The following is a 13,905-nucleotide window of genomic DNA, read 5'->3' as shown; positions in this document are numbered from 1 at the left end:
GCCTACAGCTGAGTTTGCCCTGAGTTTCTGAGACTAGATTTTCCAGTGATGTCAGAGCTAAGAATTTATGATTTTGCTTTGTTTTGAGACAAGGTCTTGTTTTGTAAGTTCAGACTGGACATAAGTTTTTTGGAAATGTCATGATACCTACCTACAATGTCCCTTAAAACCCTCGGACATTTAGAGATGTGGCCTGATCAGAAGAGGTAAGTCACTAGGGTCAGAACTTGAAAGCGCGTCTCGTCCCTGGCCTCTCCCCTTACTTTCTGCTTCCTGGGCTGCTTTAAGCAACTTACCTTCACAGTGCTAATTTACCATGCTGTTTCTGCTTTAGAACCAGCTAAGCATAGACTGAGCCCCCTGGAATTATGAGCCAAATGAGCTTTCTTCCTTTAATTGGGCTATCAGGTGGTAAGTCCCAGTGATGGGAAAGTGACTAACACAGGAAGGCTGTTGTTTGTGTTTTATTTAGGAACTGTGCCTACTATTACACTTCACAGAATAAAGCAAGGGACGAAGGCAGACCTGGCTGTCCCTCACCTGAGTAGGGCAAGCCACTGGCCACTGGGTCTGTAATCTTGGAAGCGAGTTGGCTGTTCATGAGAGTAGGGAGCTCACTGAGGCAGGTAAAATAGGTACACTTATACAAGCTATGATACAAAATTACAGAAGCTGATTTTGCAACTGCTGGGTCTCATCAGTAGGAGCGAATGGCGGGGGGAACTGTGGCACAGTCAGTCTCATTTAAAGTCTTGTCAATGACGGGCCTGTACTCCAGGGTGACCTTGAAAAGAAGAGTTGAGAATTTAGAACATAGGAGTATACAAACTGCTGTGGTGCTTCCAAGAAAATTATAAATTCTAAGATTGGAAACTTAGAGGACTCAGAACTTAGAAAGTGATTAGCACATACAACAGGGCTAGCTACATTAACCCATGTGCAAATTCATACATAAATACCACACAGTAGAATAGAGCAACTAAAGTAACGCTGCACAAGAGTCTCCATGATGCCAGTGGTGGTGGTCCACACCTGTAACCCCAGCACTTGGAGGCTGGGGTAGGAAGACTGAGATCAGTTCAAGTTCAAGTGCAAGGCCAGCTCTCTCAAAAAAACAAAGATTCTTCACGCTTGCTTATTCAAAGCAGGTAAAAATCTTAGACACTGTCACACTTTGTTTAAACTCCAACTTCAAAGTCATTATTTATGCACACAGTATGTACTCATAGGAAAGTGTAAGTATACATATACATAAAACTTGGAGGAAAAAAAGAAATAAGAATAAAACTTGGAGGAAATATTTCAAACCAGAATGGGTGATTTCTAATTGACAGAGTGGCAAATATTTGGGTTTTTTTGTACTTTCTAAATAAGTATTTTACAATCACTTCCTCAAACATTGCTTGTTAAAGTCTGACATCTTTTTGAGACAGGGTTTCACTCCAGTTCAGGCTGACCTTGAGCTTAGTTCGTAGCCCGGGCTGGCCTTGCACTTGCAGTGATCCTCCTGCCTCAGCCTCCAGAGTGCTGGGATTACAGGTGTGCACCACCACACCCTGCCAAAGTTATCTTAATTACTTCAGAATCTTTATGCCTGCAGAAATTTTAAATGCAGAGATCTGTGTCAGTGAAGACAGAAGCTCACAGATACAGCCCCTGGCTCCTGCCTGTGCTGTTCTGCACGCTGCAGACCAGGGATGCTAAAGCTGCACCATCTCTGCGGGGCCCTCTGCAGCTGCTTCCCAGTGTTCCAGACCCTGACGGGAGGCACAGGTGTGTCCCGGTGCCCTGGGATCCTGGCAGGCTGTATCATGTCTGGCTGTGCCCCTCCAGAGTCACCATCTCCTACCTGGCCACCAGCTCTCAAATATCTGATGTCTACTCAGTACCCTTTAACCAGCACACTACAGGAGCTGACCCTACTGGCCCTGGACTCTGTTTCCAGAACACACCTACTTCACAGGGTGTCCTTTTTCGTGGTGTCTCACATCTATCAGCACCTGGTTTAGGTCTGGGCTGCTCCTCCCACCTGGTCACTACCAAAGGCCTTGGTGCCGAACAGTTCCCACGCACAGCCACATACCTTCCCAGTCTTGACATCCACATAGGAGAGGGTATGCTTCCTCCAGTGCTCCCCAAATGGCCTCTTCTGCTGCCCCTGGATGGGCTTCGAGTAATCATATTCATCAATCCGCACCTGGGGTCAAAATGAAGCAAACATTAAAACCATACACAAGAGATGAGCACAGGAGGCAGCTAGCATTAAGTTCAGGACCTGCTGTTTCGTAGTCTGCAGTGAGTCCAGTGTCCATTTCTACATCTTTCATAAAACTCCATGGGTGAATATTAGAATTAAGGTATCATTTATACACTTAAAACTTTATCAAACAGTTTGTCTCTCTCTTTTTTGTGATACAGGGTCTTGCTACACAGTTCGGACTCACCGTGACCCTCATGTCTCAGTCTTCCCAGTGCTGTGATTATAGGCATGCGCCACCATGTCCAGTTCATCAAATTTTTGCCCACACTCAGGGAGATTCTCCCACTTTTCAACTGTTTTTATTTAAATGTTTTAATTATACCAATTACATTAAAATTTTAAAACCTCTCAGAGTAGCTAAATGCTGGTAAGGAAATGCTGCTTGAGATGATGCAAGAGCAGGAGCCTCTTCCAGTATAAAAGAGACCAAAACATGCGCCACCATGTCCGGCTCATCAAATTTTTGCCCACATTCAGGGAGGTTCTCCCATGGCTGTTTTCAGCCGTGTGAATGTGGGGTGAGCAGCAGGGAGGCCTTTCTCTTTTCCTGGGGCCAGTGGGGGTTGCTACACGGTGCCTGAGCTCTAGATGCACAACCTCAAGATGAGTGGCTTCTGCCCCACACTTGAAGCTTGTTCACCTCAGCCCAAGAGCCAACCCTGGCCAAGCTTCCAGCCCCAGGACACACTTGCAAACATGGCTGCCTTCATCTACCTGCTCTCTGCAGGATATCAAACTTCACAGTAAATGAAAATCACTCCTGTTTAACCAACTTTGTTACCCGTGTCACCGTGTACTGTACTGGGCCAAAGCCAGTGTCTGTCTCACAGAAAGTCTAACCTTTCCGCTGAAGCATCCCTCCTGACCTTGCAGCAGGACTGAACAGACGCACAGCCTATCTCCACGCACCTTGTAATCTTCCCTGGCATGGGCACCTCGTGATTCCTTCCGCGCTTCTGCTCCATAGATGGTCTGCAGCGCACACAGCATCAGATTCTGCAGCTCCAGGGTCTCCACCAGGTCTGTGTTCCAGACCATTCCTGGGAACACACAGGACCCGTGAGAAGATGCCGTCACAGGGAACCTACTGCTATGGTCAAGGCCATCCACACAGCAGACATGGAACTCAGCCAGACAACAGGCCCAATATGAAAACCCCTGCAGAGGGCATGCATACCCCTCCCTCTTGGCTCACCCCTGTCGAATGTCTTCAGATTCTTCAGGTCTCCATAGAGCTGGCTGATTTTCTCACAGCCTTCTTGCAGCACGCTTCCCACACGGAACACCGCAGCATGATTCTGCATGGTCTGTTAACAGTATCAGTGGTGAACTTGGCAGCTCCAGGAGCCATGCCAGAGAACTGCTAAAACCTTCACACTAGTTTCCTTGCATTTCAGCTGATGTTAACACATTTATGTACAGACTTTGTGTATGGTTCCTTTTGCAGTAGGGGGACCTCCTCATACGTGCCGGCTAAGTGCTCTACCACGGTAACATCCATAATCCTTCCACATGTATGTATGTATGTATGTATGTATGTATGTATTTCTTAAGGTCTTGTTATGTGTTTCAGGCTGGCCTTGAGCTCACTCTGTAGCCCAGGCTGGTCTTGAACTTGCAACAATATCCTGCCTCAGCCTCCCAAGTGCTAGAATTACAGGTGTGGGCCACCATACCTGGCTAGTCCTTCCATTAAAAAAAAAAAAAACAGTACATGACTCACTAAATTGCCCAAGGTGGCCTTAAACTTGTGACACAACTGCCTTAGCCTCCTGAGTAGCTAAGATTTTATAAGCATCTGCCACCATACCTAGCTCCTGAATTTTAAAATAAAATTTTAATCAAAACTTTAAAGATACAGCAGCCCCACAGAGACCTCAGAACACTTGGCTCTGGTAACTATGAGACAGGCCTGCAGTATTCCCTTGTGATACAAACTAAGATGTACTTAAGAGGATGCGGTAGGCAGTGGTAGCTGCGGGGGGCGGGGGGGAGGTCAGAGGGAAAGGAAGGAGCAGAGGCCTGGGGAGGAGCACAAGGCCTGGCCCTTCTCAGGTGCTGGGGCTATTGATTATCCTTTGTTCATTCCTCACATTCTAATGTCTTTATAGTTTACATTTATTCTAGTAATACAGGTGCCAAGAGACAAACCTCAAGTTCACAAGTTTGCTGTACTATGCTGAGAAGTTGGGCACCTTATGACCTGTGGTCAAATGCACAAGGCCACCTGCTCAATACTCCTCCACTCCCTCTCTACCTGAAGCATCATGGCACGGACACTGGCCTTTTCTGGGCTCTACTTTGTTATACTGACCTGAATGTGTCTTCCTCTGATAGCAGATTAATGCAGCTTTAACTGGGAGGTATTTCGTCTAACACTCTTTAGACTGACACATAATTGTAAAATTGTGATGCACACAACCCCTAATTGTTTCTCAGGACAAGTGACAAAAACTGTGTCACTGCATTATGGCCTGTGTCTAGTTGTCTCCCCAAAGCCTCATGTAGTCATAGGGCAGACGTCGAGAGTTTGTGATTAGTTATGATATGCTGTTGGGATTTCGGATGTGAGCGCTACACCCACCCTGGGGGAGACAGGCTGGCTGCATTATGAGGGAGGGAGGGAGGGAGGGAGGAAGGGAAGGAGGGAGGGAGAGCTTGCCTCTCTGGTGCTGCTCCTGGCACTGTGCTGTTCTGCTGTTTTCCGGCCTCCATGAACTGCTGCCCTCTGTCACGTGCCACTCTGCATGGAGCCAGCTGACTATGGACTGAAACCTCTGCAAACTGAGAGCTAAATAAACCTTTCCTTCCTTAATTTTGGGTGTTGGGTATTTTGTCCCAGCAATGAGGGAAAAGTAACAGACAAACTGTCAGAATTTGGTGAATATTAAACATTCTTTCATATCTTAGATTTTGTATTTTTTGCCTGTACTATGAATAACTATTGACTTATGAGAAGATTGGCACTGAAACATTAAAAACTACTGGTTTCTATATGAGATTTTACCAAGACACCTTTCACTATCCTCTTTTTCAGTTTATACCTTTGAGTTTTATCTATAAGGAAAGAAACTTTTGTTGATTCCTTTTCTGTACGTATCTCATTTCTTTGATTCTTTTTGTATAAGCCACCGTCAGCATAAAAATTACTTCCTCCACAGAACTGCGTCTTCCTTGAATACGGGGACTCTCGCTGCGTGCCTCCACTTCTAACGCTGCCTGCACGCAGCAGGTTGGAGGCTATACCTTTCGGTGGGAAGTAATGCCTCTAGTATTTCCATCTCAAAGTATCGCATAGGTTTTCTGTCTCCACATCCAGTGCAAGGTTTCACTGAACAGCAACTACACCTGTCCTAGCTGGCTTCTGCCCCAAAACCAGCACCGACTAAGTCCTACTGAATGTAACTTGGCCCACTTCTGTGCCTCATTGGTGCTATTTTTCTCTCAAAGTCTCCTGAAGCCCAGTCCTTCCAGAAGACAGAAGCTTTGTAATTCTAGCTGGCCCTGAACTCTCTTACGCACTCCAAGCTGGCCTCGAACTCACAACAATCCTTCTGGGCCAGACAGACAGCTCAGAGATATAAGCAGCACCCTAGCAAGTACAAGGTCTGGAGTTTGAACCCCGGTACAAAAACCAAAAGACAATCCTCTGCCTCACCCTCCCAAGTGGGAGGCTGGCATTACAGGCACGCACCACCAATACCTGGTAGGAGTTTATTTTTAGAAGACACTCATGTGACCAAATTACCATAAATAACGCTACATAGAGCAAACTCTCATTCATGGAATCCCCATTTTAAAAGAATTTTTTCCTGTTTTATACTTTATTTTTTTACTGATCTAAGCCTGTGTTTTCCAAGGCAGAGCAACTAACCACGTGTAGCCATTTATATAAAAATTGACATAAAAATGAAAGTAAGTTTCCCAGATGGACCACATTCTAAGTGCTCCTAGCACCTGTGCTTGGTGCTTACTGTCCTGGACAGCTGACTGGGGACTTCCCACTACCACAGAAGATCTGCCGGACAGCGCTGATGGAGAAGGTAAGCCTGCAGCTTCCACGCATGGTCCTTCTCTTTCTAGTTTTCTTTCTTTTTTTTTTTTGTGGCCGGCTCAGCCCACCCTGGGAGTGGAGCTGGGTGGCATGTGGTGCTGGGGAACAAACTGTGGTCCCTGCGCTGCCTGAGCAGGCACTTTAGACTGCTGCGCTATCTCTCCAGCCCCTTTCTGATTTCCTTTAGATACAGCACAGGGCACTGTGTAAAGACGTTTCCAGAGTGGTTGGAAGCCGAGACTGAGGTGACAGAGTTAATTCTGTGCACACAGATTACAAGCTCAGATGCTGTGCTGACTGTGGGAAGCGTGGCACACAGCTCTCCCTGCTGTTCCTCTTTCTGGCTCTAAGACACGTGACAGCCAGGGCTGGCCTGAGCATGAACATCAGGCGTAAGCCTGCAGAGAAGTCACAACTTGGGCTGCCTAGCAGCCAATTCTTCTTGACCTCCTTGTATGGAGAAAAGAATGCACTCTGTCTATGTGAGGCTTCCTGGCCACTCTTATATTCTTCTTTGAGACAGCAAGGACAATGGGCCTCCAGCTGTTTGTCCCCCATACCCGTGTGGGCAGCTGAGCTGGCATCTATGCCTACCTTCTGCATGTTGAGGCGCAGTTCTGATGTCCTTATGCCTCCATCAGCAAATCTTAACTTGTCAAGATTCATGACAGACTCCTCCCCAGCATTTGGTTTAATTGAAGGAACTTTATCTCCTAAAAAAATAAAAAGGGGGAAGAGATTAGAATTTAACTTTTAAAAAACATTTCAGAAAACCAAGTGGATCCTTTTTTTTTTCTTGGCAGAATCGGGGATTGAACTCAGGCCCTTGCGCTTGCCAGGGAAGCGCTTATTCTACTGGGCCATCTCCCCGGCCAACCAGATGGATTCTGAGTGACACTCCAGGACTTTGGAGCAGCCTCAGGCAGCAGTGATCTGGACACCAAACTGAGGAACATCTACTGACCTAGGCCTAACTTGCAAGAACAAAGACAAGATTTCTGGCCCACAGGGGTGTCCAGGACATAATCCTTGAATAAACAAACTAAAACCATGTCTAAACTAAAAAATACATTTGTGGGGGCCGGGGAGATAGCTCAGTAGAATAAGCGCTTCCCTGGCAAGCGCAAGGGCCTGAGTTCAATCCCCGGTTCTGAAAAAAAAAAAAACCACCTCAAAAAACAAAAAAAAAACTGTCAAAAAAATTGGATTTGTGGCATAAGAAAACACAGTTTTATAAGGAATATATAACTTAAAAGTAGTATCTAATAACAAATGATTTATGCCACCAATCAGAAAATATAATGAAAAAAAAAATCCTCTTCTCAGCAGCATCAAGAGAAATACAATTTTGAGGAACAATTTATGAATCCTGTAAGGAAAATATTGTAACTGTCCACTGAAGGCCACAAAGGAAATCTGAATAATTCGAGGAAGAAAAATCTTGGTCCTACATAAGAAAACCAGTATTATAAAGATCTTCACTCTACCTAAAGTAATTTATTTCCTTTTTTTGGTTTTTTTTTGAGAAAGGGTTTCACTATGCCGTCCAGGCTGGCCTTAAACTTACTTTATACGGTAGGCTGGCCTTGAACTCACAGGGATCCTCCTGCCTCAGTCTCCCTCCCATGTTGGGATTGTAGGTGTGCACTAGCACACGTCGCTATAACTCTGTTTAATTCTTGGCACAAGCATTACTTTTATTATTATTTTTTTTTTTTTTTTTTGAGACAGGGTCTCGCTACGCAGTTTGGGCTGGCCTTGTGCTCACTTTTGTAGACCCCAGGCTGGTTTCAAACTGACAGCAATCCTCTTGTCTCAAGTCTCCTGAGTGCTGGGATTAAGGGGTACAACACCACACCCGGTTCCATAGCATTACTTTTATAAAGAATAAAAAAATAATAAAAATTCCTGTTAAAAAGAGCAGCCAAAAGTGCAGTCAGGTGCAGGATACTGTGGTTCGAACCCCACCTCCACTTGCCTTACCAGACCTGCCTTTAAGGCAGGCTGAGCTAGCCCAACAAAAACAAAAACAAAACAAAAAGCCACCTCAACTTTTGGGGCCTCGGAGATAGCTTATAGAAAATAAGCACCTGCCTGGCAAACGCAAGGTATTGAGTTCAATCCCCAGTACCACGAAAACAAAAACAAACAAACAAACAAAAAGAAACTACATTTCTTTATGCCTGGCATAAAGAGCTGCCAAAACCCATTGCACCCCTGAGATGTGAGCCATGGTCACCTCTTCTCTAAAAAAGATGAGCTGCATTTTATTTTAGAACACTCACTTTTCTAAGAACCAAGAGATTACATATTCATTTATCCCTATTTAAAATATTTCATTGCAAAAAAGTAAACCTCTACTAGGAAAGCAGCACTTAGTAAATTTCCGCTCAAAATAATGATTTCCTAGTTATGACATTTTAAAGCACAAAATAACAACTAGAAAAATATTTGACCTAAAGAAATCCTTCACCTTAACTGTTAAGATTTTCACCCAGTTCATGTCTAGTCTTGACATCATTCCCACACAATCTCTGGACTTTTCTGTTCCTCACTTCTAGAAGAAAACTGGCCTATGTACTTCTATAAGCACCAAGCATATTTTTAACAACTAATCAAGACTCCTGAACAGCTTGGCTGCTCAAACGGAACACATACCTGGTCTGCACGACTCTGCGATGCTCAGGGCACAGGCCCGTCCAAAGACGACCAGGTCCAGAAGGGAGTTTGCCCCGAGCCTGTTGGCACCATGCACTGAGGCACAGGCGGCCTCCCCGCAGGCATAGAGGCCAGGCACAACCTGGTCCTGGCCATTCACATGCTTCAGCACCTTCAGGAAAGATTTCAGATCAGACAGTAAGGCTTGCCACAAGGCCCTCACCCCAGAATAGGCTTCTCAGCTTGAGGTAGAGAAGATCATACCTACTGACTCACACAGACCCCTTGGGTTATCTGCAGCTCTTCTATTCCCTGAATACTCACCACCATGATGAGCAAGACAAAGGACCCTGTGTCAGTACCTGTGGCTTCTCCCTAAGGTCCAATGTACCTTAGAGTCTCCCTTAAACACCTACTGAGTGGTACTGGCTCTGACAGCTATCAATGAAGAGGAAGACAGGGATATTTCAAATCCTTCTACTCACTGCTGATCTGTGAAGGGAGAGTAATAATCCTCCCAACCCTCGGGGACACCCCGCTTGGGGCCCCTTCTGTCCCTCTCAGACAGAAGCTTTCTTTCCCCCAATAAATATTCTACTCTTAACCTCCGCTTGGAAATAATAATAATAATAATAGTAATCCTCCCAACACTGACCAGGAGGTCAAAGTCGAGGGGCCAGCTGACACTGTAAAAATAACAGCAGCATTCAGATAATAATACAAAAACAAAAAAACTGTTTATGATATTAGATCTATGGCAGAAAATGAACCATTATTACCACGTGAATGCAAACTCTGCAACCTAACTGAAGCCCAGCCTGCTCTATAGAAATAGCAACTTACAATAAGTGCAAACCACCAAGTAACACAAAACGCCTTCATCTTTGTTTCTGAGACCTAAGGGTACTAGGAAGGTGGACCTGCTGTCTTCACCTGCCCCTTGTAGTTGGTGGGAATCCCACCCATATTGTAATGGACAGTGGGGAGAACTGGGATCGGCTCCTTGGTGACATCCACACCAGCAAAGATCATGGCCGTCTCTGAGATGCCAGGCAAGCGCGTGGCCAGCTGCTCGGGGGGCAGATGGTGCAGTTGCAGGTAGACATGATCTTTCTCAGGGCCGCAGCCTCTGCCAAAACAGAACATTTCAACATGAGGCAAAGGATGGCAGGTAGAGCAACTGCTCGTCATGGAAGCATGTGAATGCAACATTTCTTGGTACTCAAGAAAGTTGCTCTTTCACCAAGTATTCTGTAAGCATCTGTGTGCTAAGAATAAGAGAAACTCCGCAGTCACCAAGCTCTCACTCTAGTCCTGACCAAAATTTGCTATAATTCCTTGGTAATTCCTGTGTCAAGCACTCCTAAAAGGTACTCAACTCTTCACTGTTAAGTAAATACAATGTACAGAGCTGCTCCAGCACAGCAGAATATGTGTCCCCGCACTGACTAACAGGCTCAGAGCTGAGCATGGCAGTGTATAACTGTGTCCTCAGCACTAGGCACACTGAGGCAGAACAACTGCTGGGAGTGAGAACAGCTTGAGCCAGCCTGAACTAGGTCTCACTCAGAGGCATCAGAGCATGGGATTCTCACTAAAGGACAGCTAATGCCACACCCCAAAGGCAGTGAGCATCTGTGACAGGAGGACCACAACGGTTTTTAACATTCACATGCTAACTGAGGGTGCTGTCTCTCTCTCCCAGAGTGTCTGTCACACACCTCTCCTACAGAAAGATTTACACTTAACTGACTAAAATCCCCAAAATATAGTACCAGAGATTGAACTCAGGCCCTTGTGCTTGCCAGGCAAATGCTTATTCTACTAAGCCATCTCCTCGGCTCCCCCAAAAATGTAGTAAAAAAAAAAAATTAAAACAAACTCATGGACAATAGTGAGAAGATAACAGCTAACTTTTCCTCGTGGGTAGGTGTATACGTAGGGGGCTCAGACTGCAAAGATGCACAACCTGGATGTACACGTGACCAAGAGCAACGAAGAGGGAGAGAGCAGCAGTGAGTCCAAGGGCTATTTGTGTGCACCCGTGTAGTATGTGTACCCACGGCCACACCCTCACACATCTGGAAGGGAATCACGTACCTTCCCTCACGGATCTCCAGAGTCATGGACCGAGACACGACGTCTCGAGATGCTAGATCCTTTGCAACGGGTGCATATCTCTCCATAAACCTCTCGCCCTCACTGTTAATGAGAATGCCTCCTTCTCCACGGCATCCCTCTGTGATGAGACAGCCAGCACCATATATGCCTGCAAAAAGCCCAAGTCACCAAACATGTGGAAGTGAATGATGACTAGGTACATGACACCTTATTCAATACAAAGACAATCGACTTATACTTTAAACACATCAACAGAGAAAAGAGTCAAGAAGTGATACAAGTGTTCATAACAAGCACAGAAGAAGCTGAATGCATCAAACAGGTCCAGGAGGACTAGTGTCACCCAGTGAGAGTGTCACCCAGTGATTGAACGCCGTGTGTGCTGAATATCTTGACTTTTAATTTGTGAACATAATTTTGTACCATGAATGTAACTAACAACCAGCTTGGATGATTCCTATCTAAGACACTCAAACAGCAACAAGGACAGAAATTGCTACTGCCTACTTAGATTATAGCTGCTGTGGACTAGCTGCTGCACATGCGCTTTAGCTCACTACGTTCTGTAAGGGTCCTGGGTTATCACCCCCATCCTCAGAGATAAGAGCCCAAATCCAAACCTAGTAAGCACATGTGCTCGACATTTTTAACCATGACTGAATCCTTGACTATCATAAAAAGTGAGCAATATCAAGTCTCAAATTTTAGCAAAAGATGCCAATAAGTAAATACTGTATGCCAATAAATGCATACAATTTCTTTTAAGTTAGAACTCTTGAGTACATGGAACATTTTTATGTGCTTTTAAAAAACAAGGATGCTGACTGTCTCTTATCTAACTTTCTTTTTCCCTAGCTTCTGTAGCATTTCTGGGTGGCTTTTTCTCAAATGTGAAAGAAGCTAAGAAATGGAGCTCTCCAAACAGCTCTCAGTGACAGTTTATTGGCTGATAATAATAATAATAATAAAAAAAAAAAAAAAAACAAAAGATATGTTTCATCCCTGCCAGGGATCAGAAGGTAATTGTCAGGCGTGGGAGAGAGCTCAGTAGAATAAGTGCTTGCCTGGCAAGCACGGGGTCTGAGTTCAATCCCTGGTTCCACAAAAAAAAAAAAAAAAAAATCCACGAAGGTAACCATCAGAGCAAAGACAACAGCTCGAGTTCTTCAGCACTGCCTGTTGGGCCTCCTTAGGTCAGAGCAGCAGCCCAGGGAGCGCAGGTCCGGTCACCTCAGCCTACCGTCTGCAGACTAACTTCAGGAGAACACCCCCCTAATCCAAGGCTGCAATGGTCACTCTGTGTTAAGACTTGTGACTCCACATCCTCAACTGTGTGATGGTCCAGGAAAAAACTTGCCTCCCCCATGACGAGCGCGCTCTGCAGCCATTTGTCACAGCTGCCCTAACTTCACGTCTTAGTAGGGGGGCCTAATATTTTCTCCACAAAACAAATTCATCCCAAACTGCAACCAGTCAAGGAGAAAGGCACCACATGCTTACAATACACGGCTGAGCCCAAGGCAAGCACAGAAGCACGTCCTACCTGTGGGGTGAAACTGCACGAACTCCAAGTCCTGGCAGGGGAGGCCAGCCCTCGTCACCATGGCTGTGCCATCTCCAGTGCTGGTGTGGGCAGAGGTGCAGCTGAAGTAGGTCCGCCCATAGCCTCTGGAAAGGACAAGAGCGCCTGACGACACAGAGCAGCGAATGCCAGCACTTCCCAACCTGGGGACCACAGAACCTACAGAGCACCCTCAGCTGCTATCTGCCTGTACCCCCCTAACACATATGCCTGTGTGTACCATACAATGTGGGAGGCCATGCCTGTTGACACTGCGACTTTGGGATGTCACGTAGTGGAACAGAGAAGGGAAGCTTATTTTACTTGGTGCTGTTTAAATGGTTTTTCTGACTTTTTTTTTTTTCTTTTTGCAGAACCGGGGATTGAACTCAGGCCCTTGTGCTTGCCAGGCAAGCACTTATTCTACTGAGCCATCTGCCTTGCCCCTAAATGATTTTTCTGGTAAGTGTATTTTATTTCTATAATGAAAATTTTAAAGTATTTATAGTTTGGGACATTTTTCTCATTCTCTCCCACCCCCAGCTTTGTCAAGGTATAATTTGATAAAAAATTTTATGTGTGTAAGATGTCTGTTATGGTTTGTGTTTAGATGTTCCCCCAAAGCCTTTTGTGATCATAATGGGGCTTTTTGGACTTGGTTCTAGAGTATGTGACACTGGGAGCAAGCATGTGACACTGGGACTGATTCACAGTGCAATGGTAGCCTTACAACTGCTCCACTCTGGGTGTGAGTGCCACCTACTCTAAGGGTGGGGACCCTGGACAAGATATAAGGGGCAGAGAGAGGGTCACAGTTGCCGCATGCTGCTTTGCTGCCATCCACCTGCCATGTGCTGTTTCTCCTCTGTGATACCCCTCTGCCATGCCACCCTGTCTTGGAGCCAGCCAATTATGGACTAAAACTTCTACAAACAGTGAGCTCAAATAAACCTTTCTTCCTTTAACTCTGGGTGTTGAATTTTTCATCTCAGCAATGAGAAAAGTAACTAAGGGTCCCACACAATGATCCGAGTGTGTACGCTGTGACGTGATACCACAATTAAGGCAATTAACATCTACCACCCCACATAATTATCATTTTTTTGTGGTGTGGACTCCTAAGCCTCAGTAAACTTCAGTCATATATACATTACTGTTACCACAGCCAGAATACTGTGTGCATTTAAGTCTCGAAACGGATTCATCTCATGACTCAGATTTGGACCTCTAGCTAATCCCCCATACCCTCTA

At 45.5% G+C, this 13,905-nt stretch overlaps 1 protein-coding gene across 1 annotated transcript in view; it reads right to left on the bottom strand.

Annotated features, from left to right (window-relative positions):
- Positions 1-448: 448 nt before the first annotated feature.
- Positions 449-13,905, bottom strand: part of Sdha (succinate dehydrogenase complex flavoprotein subunit A) — a 29,117-nt gene continuing 15,660 nt past the window's right edge. Inside the window, exons 7-15 of the mRNA XM_023706436.1 lie at positions 12,637-12,761; positions 11,073-11,241; positions 9,906-10,101; positions 8,973-9,144; positions 6,909-7,027; positions 3,456-3,567; positions 3,170-3,300; positions 2,084-2,197; positions 449-784 (exon numbers count right to left, since the gene is read on the bottom strand). Of these exons, the coding sequence (XP_023562204.1) occupies positions 698-784; positions 2,084-2,197; positions 3,170-3,300; positions 3,456-3,567; positions 6,909-7,027; positions 8,973-9,144; positions 9,906-10,101; positions 11,073-11,241; positions 12,637-12,761 (1,225 nt within the window). The 3' untranslated portion in view covers positions 449-697. The remainder of the gene's footprint in view (positions 785-2,083; positions 2,198-3,169; positions 3,301-3,455; positions 3,568-6,908; positions 7,028-8,972; positions 9,145-9,905; positions 10,102-11,072; positions 11,242-12,636; positions 12,762-13,905) is intronic.

The sequence above is a fragment of the Octodon degus genome, unplaced genomic scaffold (assembly GCF_000260255.1).
Source record: "Octodon degus isolate 3935 unplaced genomic scaffold, OctDeg1.0 scaffold00008, whole genome shotgun sequence".
In the NCBI taxonomy this organism is placed as follows: Eukaryota; Metazoa; Chordata; class Mammalia; order Rodentia; family Octodontidae; genus Octodon; species Octodon degus.
The sequence above is the reverse complement of the archived record's forward strand: the minus strand, read 5'-3'. Positions and strand labels throughout refer to the sequence as shown.